The sequence below is a fragment of the Chiloscyllium plagiosum genome, chromosome 10, assembly GCF_004010195.1.
Source record: "Chiloscyllium plagiosum isolate BGI_BamShark_2017 chromosome 10, ASM401019v2, whole genome shotgun sequence".
NCBI lineage: Eukaryota > Metazoa > Chordata > Chondrichthyes > Orectolobiformes > Hemiscylliidae > Chiloscyllium > Chiloscyllium plagiosum.
Genome location: NC_057719.1, coordinates 48,038,119 through 48,048,869, shown reverse-complemented (window position 1 = coordinate 48,048,869; position 10,751 = coordinate 48,038,119). Strand labels below are relative to the sequence as shown.

Sequence of the window (10,751 nt, the reverse complement as noted above, 5' to 3'; positions counted from 1 at the left end):
GCAGTCATCCACAAACTCCATCAACAAACACATCGACCTGGACCCAATATACCGTCCACTACAGCGGACAGCTGAAACTGACAACCGGAAGCGGCAGGGACAGGCCACTATAAATGCCGGAGGAAACACCACAGAAGCGCTTCACAGGAGGCTCCCAAGCACTGAGGATGTCACCTAGCCAGGGGACGAAACGTTTGCAACAAAGATTTCCAGCTCGGCGAACAGAACCACAACAACGAGCACCCGAGCTATAAATCTTCACCCAAACTTAGAATATAAATGTTGAATGGGACAAGGGGACACATTTAACTAGTAGAGGTTGAATTGAACACTTAAGAAAAAAATAATTCTTCATGTGAAAAAAGTACAATGAGCATTTTAGGAGAATTCCAGACACAAAAAACAAGGAATTATTTAAGAGAAGTTATGGGTTGCCATACAGGGGTTTACTTTTGGAGAGTGGGGGGAGGGGGGTACACAAGTGCCAAGTGCCAAAATCCTTTTTGTATAGAGAAAAAGCAGAGAGACCTTCCATCGTTAACTTCTGCATAAAAAGATCACCTTGTAACAAAAATTATTACTTGCAAGTGGGGCGGCACAGTGGCTCAGTGAATAGCACTGCTGCCTCACAGCACCAGGGTCCCAGGTTAGATTCCAACCTCAGACTACTCTGTATGGAGTTTGCACATTCTCCTGGTGTCTCCGTGGGTTTCCTCCGGGTGCTCTGGTTTCCTCCCACAATCCAAAGATTTAAAATGAAAATAAGTATCTGCAGGTCAGGTGAATTGGCCATGTTAAATTGCACATAGTGTTAGGTGCACTAGTCAGAGGGAATGGGTCTGAGTGGGTTACTCTGAGGGTCGGTGTGGTCTTGTTGGCCGAAGGGCCTATTTCCACACTGTAGGGAATCTAATCTAAAGTGCAGAGGAGAAGATATGGCCAAGTCAACTTTGAATTCACCCAACTAATACCATCTATAGATATAAATAGTTCCAAGTCAAAGTCTTCCAGATAAAGTTTCAAATATAGGCTTGATTTAATATCTTATTTTTGTCACGATTACCAAGCTGCATTCTTTGAAGATGAATTCAATAGTGAGTTATATTTAATCATATCATTTTCAAAATGTAGTCGTCTGTGGACCGGATGGCTATCATCATCATCATCAATGGGAGAGATAATCCCAGTAAGTCAAGATTCCTCAGTAACGACAACTTTTCTCCCCACCCTCTTGGATTAAGGGGCAAAATTATAGGTTTTGGTTATTTTCTATCCAAGGCTCAAAAGAAAGGCCCACTGTGGTTTTGAGGATTCTTTAAAGGGGGAAATAGTAGTACAGAAGCCTTAATGAATTATTCTTCAATACTTTTTTTAAAATATTGAAGTCAGATAAAGTCAATTTCAATAATAAAATAGATATACTCAAAGCAAGAATCAGACTCATTTTGAAGAACAGACCTCCAGCAACAGATACTTATTTTCATTTTAAAAAAAATGATTTTAACTGGCTCAACTGGCAAATGAATGTTGTGTTGCTTACGACTAAAATGGAAATAGCATATATTTTTCATTAATAAATTAGGGTTAAAATTGATACTGCAAGTGTCACATGCCTATGGATATATCCGATGAAATCTTAAAGCAGCCCAGTTCTAAAAAAAAACTTACTGTCCTGTCTCCGCAAAGAAGATCCCTGTCCTTTCGACTCTGCAAAATGTGCAGCAATTTCCGATCTGTCTGGATAAATCTGGGAGCTATCAAACTGCTCAGACACAGTAGCAGCTAAAAATAAAGCAAAAATCTTTTGTTTTTCCAAAAGTCAACTCGCTAAGCTAGCAACTCTTAACTAAACATAAATAAATACATACATACATGACGCAGTTGAAATGTTACACTACCTACTGTTCAATCTGGATAGTGATCCTCTGCTTGTAAAGCACATCAAATGTATGATTTTATTTGAAGTTAGGACATTAGCAGGCAGAGTCAACACAAGCCAAGAACACACCTCATCCAACAATGTACTTGCACCACTTTTGCAGGGCCAAGATAGTATAATTTCTAATGAAGGGTGGTAAGTGTAACAAGCAACATATCAGGAAAAAGCTGCCAGGATAGGTGTTTCATCTGAAAAAACAAAATGCTGAAAAAGTTTCTGCAACAAGCTTGATGGAAATCAACATATCCGGAACAGAAAGCGTTAGCACGACAACTAACATTTCATGCAACAGTATCCCATGTTTCTCATGTGCCCAATGTCTGGAGCAAAGAGTTTCAGGATTAGCTCCATTGCCAGGATAATATGATTGATTATTGAAACTGTGATTAACCGAGGAAGGTTATGTTTCATGGAAATAGTTTTAAGCATAATATTACTTTCATCACTGAGCATTTGGAATGGGCAAGGGCATAGAAACGCTTTGGTCTCTCTCAACTGCAAGTGCTTGGGTCATTTACTGGAAATCTGTAGAGATAAGTTGCTTCCTGACATCACTTGTTTGATAAATTATAATGGACCTGTAATGAAAAGCACCCCAACTTCATTACAAAGTTTGCCTCCTCATTCCCTGTGAACACAGGAAGCATTTTTAAAATTGCCTTTTACTCTATCATGGGATATGGGGACTGTTGAGGCAAGCATTTGTTGCCCATCTTTAATTATTCAAAAACAAAAAAAAGTGGTCATGAGCCACCTTCTTGAACTGCAGCAGTTGAGATGGTACAGATACATCCATGGTTTGGTTAACCAACTGTCCAGGATCTTGACAGAAAGAAAATGAAGAAACAGTGATTTTGCTCAAAACTCCAAATGCTTTTGCTACCAATTTCCAATAGCAAATGTCACATGCCTATGGATATATCCGATGAAATCTTAAAGCAGCCCAGTTCTAAAAAAAAAACTTACTGTCCTGTCTCCACAAAGAAGATCCCTGCCCTTTCGACTCTGCAAAATGTGCAGCAATTTCCGATCTGTCTGGATAAATTTGGGAACTATCAAACTGCTCAGACAATAAAAAAAGTTAAAACATCAGTAATCATTAATACAGATGCCTGGAAAATCCCATTTTTACTAGAAAATCCTGGGTACTGGCAAATTGCAACTTCTTTTTCCCCCCCAATTGCAGATTGTTGTAAATACTTTTTTGCATCAGAACCATTACTTTGGGTAGTCCACCAAATCAAAAATGTCAGCCAAAGATGACAGGGCACAATAATAGGAATGCGTGTCATATGACAGAAAATGTTACATCCTTTCCTTTCATTTCTGAGAAAATGGGTTCACACATACGGAGAAAACACTTTCATGCATTACAAAGCAACAATAGAAAACCAAGTTATGCCTGTTTCTATGGATTGTGATCAATAATCTTGAACTGCTTTTCAGATAGATTAGTAGACAAAGAAATGGTGAAATGACAATTCCATGCTGTAATGGAGGGTATTGTATGCTGTTTTGGATTAGAATCAAGACAGATGTGAAATAACCTTTCTCAGACATGTTTGTGCTATTCATTTCCTGAATTCTCCCTTTTATAATCACCATTAAAACCACCCTGACTGATAAATCAGCCAGAAAATTGCGAATGAATATATATCTTGGAGGAGATAAACAATGCATTTCTAAAACACCACAGTAGATGCTGGAAATACACAGCAGGTATGGGCCATTAAAGTATATTAAAGGCTGAGACAGATTTTTAATCACGAGTTATGGAAAAAAGGCAGGAAATTATAATCAAGGATTAAAATCAGTCATGGTTTCATTTAAAGGGCAGACTCAAATGGTCTGAATATCCTAATTCTGTTCCACATCTTATGGTGCTATAGCCTAAGAAGCTGAGAAATGAAATTCATCATTGCACTCTGGCATAAAAGTGTAATTTATGTTTTTAGACAGGTACAAGAATCATACTGGCGACTGGTACCACTGACCATGCTAAAAGGCCAAAGTTTTTTTTAAAAACTTTCAGTAAACAGTCAAGTGGACTGCGTCAGCAAAGGCATCAGCATAATGAGCTCAACTTAATTTATGGTCCACAGAGCAAAACATTTTAATCAGATCACAGCTGATCAAACCTGTACTTCAACTTCAAAATTTCTTCTTACCTAAAGAAGCCCATCTAACTTAGTCAATAAGCTTGGGCAACAAAACAGACTTCCACAAACTGGTGGGGAAAAACAAAATAATTCCGGATTTCACACAAATAGCCGAGCTTTTAAATTTTAAAGTGTATCGTTACTGAGGAAGGAATTTCTCCAAAACCTAAAATAATTTTTGAAGGTCTCAATCATACCTTGTATTTCAAATGCAAGGGGAAAACAAATTAAGTTTATGTAAACGATCCTTTATGTAACACATTAAGCAAGTCCTGCTATCAGTCTGGTGAAACAATGCTATGCTCTTTCCAATATCAATGTTCTGCAGTTCAGAATCCAAAACTGATTCTAGTACCACATATGGAGTTTGAACAAGACTCTGTACAAATGAAGCATTAATTCCTCAGTTCTTCAGCTCAGCAACCTTAAAGTAAAGCTTGACAACCCATTTGTCACTCATTTAGCCTATAAATTACTGGGTACAAATCCATATCTACACACCTAATGAATAATTTGTTGATCAGCCTGTTCAATTATTTCCCTGTGCGTAGTGTGACGATGCTGTTCCATTGACAAGGTTATTGTGTGTCCTTTTTTAAAAATGAGGGGCTGTAAACACAGAAGTTCCAGTGTGTCGAGTTAGATAGGTTTTAGGGCCAATTTGATTCGAGCAAACAAATTCAGGCAAAAGGCTTTCAAGTTTTTAAAAACCCTATTGCAATGAAAAGGAGAGTGGCCAGTGCTCCTAGCTCAGCTTTCCTGATTTGGTTTGGTTTTAGCAAACACACAGTCAGTGTTTTTTGAGGCTGCTGATCAAAGAAACAATTCCATGCTGATCCTCCCTCTCTCTCTGCTATCGGTTTAAGAACCAGTGTTTGATTTTGCCTTTTTTGCCAAGGGAGCATTAATGGGGATGTTACGCGTACTTTGAACAGCATCATAAAGTTGTGATAGAGTCGATTGGGTTTTGAAATAGTTGTGTTATTCTAAATTCAGGGTTTTCTTTTGTTCATGTGTAAATAGTTTTGTTTAAAATAGAATAGTTGGGCCAGCTGCAACACTCCTGGAATACCTACTTCATACGGATTTAAAATAACTAGAAAAAAAAAGTTAGGGTGTGGGTTACCTTCTTGAAATGTTTTGAGGGGTCTGGCCTGGTCCATAACAATAGATTTAAAAAAATCCCCGATAGGAGGTGCCAGTATGAAGCAAATACGAAGATACAGGAACCAGACAGGACAGACAGTGGTCGATTCTTATTACCAGTTTTCTTCAGCATCAGCAAGTACCTTCCTTTTGTTGCTGATCACAAAACTTGATTTATTATTCAAAGTTTTACAACTTCTGGCCCAATACCCCAGAAGAAATAAGAAATAAAAACTAAAATGTGTATGTTCAGACAGGTATACATCAAAGTCAATGCACGGCTCTATTTAGTCACTCCAAATCATTACTTAAGGATAAGGGTTATTTTAATGCATAAAGTGAACATGAGCAGGTAAAATAATGTTGCAACTTTTACTCTCAAAAGTCAGCTACCTCAGTGACTTGAACAGTTTGCAAACTCAGAATATAATTTACACTTTGCCAGGTCATGTTAAATAAGCATCAATTCAAAGCTGCAGATTTAACTTGTGAAAATATAAAGAACAATAACACACAGGAACTAGATCTTACCTGCGCCATTCTTGTGCTTCTTGTGCCCAGTCTTTCTTTTAGAACTTGACATTTCTGGAGGAGTAGGTTGTTTAGTAACTGGGAAGGGGTCATTTTTCTTTGCTGCAGGTTTTAATCCATCAGAGTCTCTGCCCAAAGGTTCTTCCAGTACAAGTCGCGGTGTTTTTTTGTCTTTTTTCCTCCTCTCTTTTAATCCAGCTGAAACTTCAACTACAGGTGACACAACATGAACAGGTGGTTCATTATCTTGTGTCAATGCATCCATCAATTCTATGTCTCGCATTGCGCTTTCTGAATCAGATTCATGCAAATTCCCATTTGGATTCTCTTTCTTCTTCTTTTTCTTTTCATTTTTCTTTTTATCAACTTTTGCCGGAACAAGTTTTATATCTCTTTTTTGTTTAGCAAGTATTTCATCATATGATGTTTCCTTCATAAATAGCCAGAAGAACAAAAATATTATAGCAATTACTACTGCTGGGATGATGATGATGAGATACTGAGAATCATAAAATTCCATGGTTTCTGGCTAAGACTACTGCAGTATCTAAGAGAGGGGAAAAGGAAAAAAGAAAATTAAAAAATCAAAATCACAACTGACATCAGGATTTACAGTTTGCTCTTAGGGACACAGGATGGAGACTATTACTTTTAGATTTATCAAGAACAAATAATCTTACATAAGTACAGTTGCAGGATTTTAAAAACAGCATGTGAAAGTCAAGTAAATAGGTTTATTAGTCACATACGTTACTCAACAGTTCAAAAATTTGAGATCTTAATTTTTCTGCTTACCCAAAAGATAAAGTTTATTTGTGCTTTGATACAAAGTGTGAAGATTTTCATGATCCCACCAAGCACATGCCACTAACCAGTCAAATTGCAGCAAAACCACCCAGAATTCCCCAGAGTTTTGGAAGTTCCTCTACACATTGTAACAAAATCGAGCTCCAGTTTGTTCTTCTGATTCTTCAACTTAAATGGACTTGCTTGTTAGGCAAGCATTTCTTGTTCATTTCAAACTGCCTTTAAAGGCTGCTTGCTCCCCTCCTTACAAACGTACAAGCCAAGACCAGCAGTAGCCCATTAGGCCCCTTGAGCCTGCTCCACCATTTATGATGATCATGGAGAAGACTGGTACTTGAAATTCCTACTCCCATCTATCCCCAAAATTCTTTCAACTCTTCAGTTATGTAGTAGCGATCCATCTTTGCCTTAAATTCAAAGCCACTGGGAAATATTGTATTGTAGGTCTTTTCCCTAACCTACTCACAAGCACTTTATATGTACCCATTCATAACTCTTTTACTAACCCAAATACAAAGTGCCCTACATTTAATATTGCATTCCCATTTCTTATTCATAACTTGTTACAGTATGTATTGTCATTCAACCATAAAATCCCAGTTCCATCGTATATTTTGCTATTAGAAGACAGACCAAATTAAAAACACCCCCTTCAACCCATTACTGCTTTTTCACACTTTTCAATCCTTATCAGCCCTTGCTACAAGCAGTGAATAAGCCTATTGACATCAAAAGGTAAAGAATCACACATCAGGTTAAAGTCCAACAGGTCATATTTACATCAAAAGCTACCTCTGTACAAGTACATGTAGTCATTTATTCACAACAAAACCATCTCCGCCATCAGGTCTCCAAAGATTATAATATTAAATCAGCCCTTACAACCCACCTTACAAGATCTGAATAGACACACCGTTTCCCTAACCAACAGCCACTACCCCCTTGAAAAAGAAAACTGACAATCAAGGCAGCACATCTGTGAAATTGTATAAATGAATGAAACGCAGAACAAATAGTAAACAATCTCAGAACCCAGCTGAGGTAATCAGTTTAATATTCTTCGTTGTTTTAAGTACAGATGTAATTGCTAACTTACTTACAGCATATATACGCCTAGTATTTTGACGAACACTTACGAACTTAAAGACAAAAGGACTAACACTTCTTAGTTATACAAGTTATAGAGGTTTACAAAATTATGAGGGGCATGGATAGGATAAATAGACAAAGTCTTTTCCCTGGAATCGGGGTCCAGAACTAGGAGGGCATAGGTTTAGCGTGAGAGGGGCAAGATATAAAAGAGACCCAAGGGGCAACTTTTTCACGCAGAGGGTGGTATGTGTATGGAATAAGCTGCCAGAGAAAGTGGTGGAGGCTGGTACAATTGCAACTTTTAAGAGGCATTTGGATGGGTATATGAATAGGAAGGGTTGGGAGGGATATGACCCGGGTGCTGGTAGGTGGGACTAGATTGGGTTGGGATATGATCTGGACGGCATGGAGAGATTGGACTGAAGGGTCTGTTTCCATGCTGTACATCTCTATGACTCTAAGTAGGCTAGAGAGACACTTAATCCTGTCAGGGAGTAGCAGCCAGCACTTAGCAAATGCTTAAAGCATCTTCCATTTTCCCAGGGCAGAAGTCACCCAAACCTTTGTTTTTGTGCACAGCAGATATGTAACAGGATAGTGAAAGCATTTTAATATGCAAGAAATGTTCACAGACGTTACTGTAAAAACTGTACAGAAGCTATTGTTGCCACTCACTGATTTCAGTCATTATTTGAACACAATCCCACACAGTTTTTCCAGGAAGAGTATTCCCAGAACATGACAAAAATAATTCTCCTAACGTGGCTTAAGTGGGCACTCCTATTTTTAAACTGTGCCTTCCAGTTTAAGATTTGCCGCCAGTACGAAGTCTCTTTACCACATCGACCCTGTTAATACCCCCTTCCCCCCCCAACTCAGAATTTAACTCAACCAAATTTCCTTATTCTTCTAAACACCAGATACAAGGCTAGTCTATCCAACCTTGGCTCCCAAGAAATCACACTCCATCCAAAGTAATAGTCCAGTAAACCTTCTCTGAACTACTCCCATTAAATTTATATTCGTCATTAGTGATCAATTCTTGATACATAAACATTGAGACCAAGTCTGGAGTACTGTAACTAAGGCATAATGTCTGTACTTCAGTACAGAATTCCCCTAATAAACAGTATTCATTGTTCCAAAGCAGAATCATGGGACTCAACACATCAACTCTTCAAAGATGCTACAAGTACTAGCTTTTTATTTTACATCTCCAGCATCTGCAGTATTTTGGTTTTATTTAAAAATAGTATTCAATTTAGTTTTAACTATTTCCTGCAGCAATATATATTTCAAGCATGAGGATACACAAATACCTCTGCACTTCAGATCTCTACCACCTTTTGTCTTTTAGATACGTTTAGTCTTCCTGTGAAAGCAGACAAGTAGTTTTATACATGACACCCCATTTCGATATGTTTGCCCACTCACTGACAAACCCATATCCTTTTGCAGTCTCCTTTTGTCCTCTACATAGAACCCTTCCAGTGTACAAGCAGACCAATCCATCTTCAAGTTCACACCATTCACAACTTACTTCTCTACCTTTGTCTCAGCAACCATACCTTCATACAAGTCATTTATATGAACTATAACAAATTGAGGCACCCAGCCTGTATCCCTGTGGCACACCACTTGTGCTAACTAGAAAACAGCTCACTTATAAGTAGCTTCCTTTTAGATAGGAAGTCAATATATGCAAACATTTTACTTTCCACAGGGGTGGCACGGTGGCTCAGTGATTTGCACTGCTGCCTCACAGCACCAGGGACCTGGGTTCAATTCCAGCCTCTAACGACTGTCTGTGTGGAGTTGGCACATTCTCCCTATCGTCCCGTTCCCCCCACCTGCCCTCCCCACCCCCAAAAAGTCAAAGCAACACGCTCAAAGACAGTACACTTTTACATTTATCATCTTTATTCCGGGCCCGCGAGAGAGGCGTGAGTGCATGAACGATCACCCATGTGCACAGGGACATGAGTTCTCAGTCTTCTCTCTTGAACATCAGTTTATTATTGAATTATATAGTCATTTTACAGGGAGGAGTATCCAGATAAGGGAACATACATATTTATTGGGTGACCATTACAATCAGCAATTGTCAATAGTAGAGATTAAGCCATCTGCTGTTACACAATTAATGTTTTAACCTTAACTGGCTTCACATAACGAATACTTTTCACCTTGTTAAACTGACCTTACATACCAAATGCTTACAACATTGTTAAATTGCACTGTATAAATGAATGCTTTTCCACCTTGTTAACCCATGACCCTTGCCTCCAGCACCCATTGTTAACTGCTAGTTCTTACCTGATCCAAGTCATGTTCAGCTGAAACTCTTGTTTCACAAAACTCAAAAGTTTTCTACCTGCTTATACCCTAAACATATTCTCTTCCCCATGTCTGCATGGCTTTCCTCAGAGTGCTCCAGTTTCCTCCCACTTCCAAAGATATGCACGTTAGGTGGATTGGCAATGCTAATTGCCCATTGGTGTTCAGGATGTGTAGGTGAGGCACATTAGTCAGGCATGAATGTAGAGTAATAGGGTAGGAGAACGGGTCTGGGTGGATTGCCCTTCCGAGAGTGTGGGGACTTGTTAGGCCAAGGGCCAGTTTCCACACTGTAGGAATTCTGTGGTATTCTATACAACTTTAATAACCTTTGATGCAGCACTTCAACAAAATGTCTTCTGATGTCTAAATACGCCACACCCATAGTTTGTTATTTGAAACGAACTCCAAACAATTAGCTGAGCAGGATTTTCCTTCACAAAACCTGTCAACTCAGCCCAATTATATTGATTAAGTGCTCCAGAACACCTTCAATAACAATCCCTTGAAAGACTGTGCTGTTTGCAGAAGGAGATCGAAGATTTTATCCTGGTGACAACGAACAGTGATAACAGTTACAAATAGACAATAGACAATAGGTGCAGGAGTAGGCCATTCAGCCCTTCGAGCCTGCACCGCCATTCAATATAATCATGGCTGATCATTCCTAATCAGTATCCTGTTCCTGCCTTATCTCCATAACCCTTGATTCCACTATCTTTGAGAGCTCTATACAACTC

The 10,751-nt window shown here is 38.7% G+C and overlaps 1 protein-coding gene across 7 annotated transcripts in view; it reads right to left on the bottom strand.

Moving 5' to 3' along the window:
* ktn1 (kinectin 1) overlaps positions 1–10,751 on the bottom strand; it is a 141,252-nt gene that overhangs the window by 102,133 nt on the left and 28,368 nt on the right. For 6 of the 7 annotated variants that reach the window (XM_043697723.1, XM_043697722.1, XM_043697726.1 and 3 more), the window contains 2 exons: positions 5,776–6,322; positions 1,669–1,782 (listed from right to left, as the gene is read on the bottom strand). In XM_043697723.1, the coding sequence (XP_043553658.1) occupies positions 1,669–1,782; positions 5,776–6,295 (634 nt within the window). In that variant the 5' untranslated portion in view covers positions 6,296–6,322. The remainder of the gene's footprint in view (positions 1–1,668; positions 1,783–5,775; positions 6,323–10,751) is intronic. The other variant, XM_043697727.1, reaches the window with a different exon arrangement.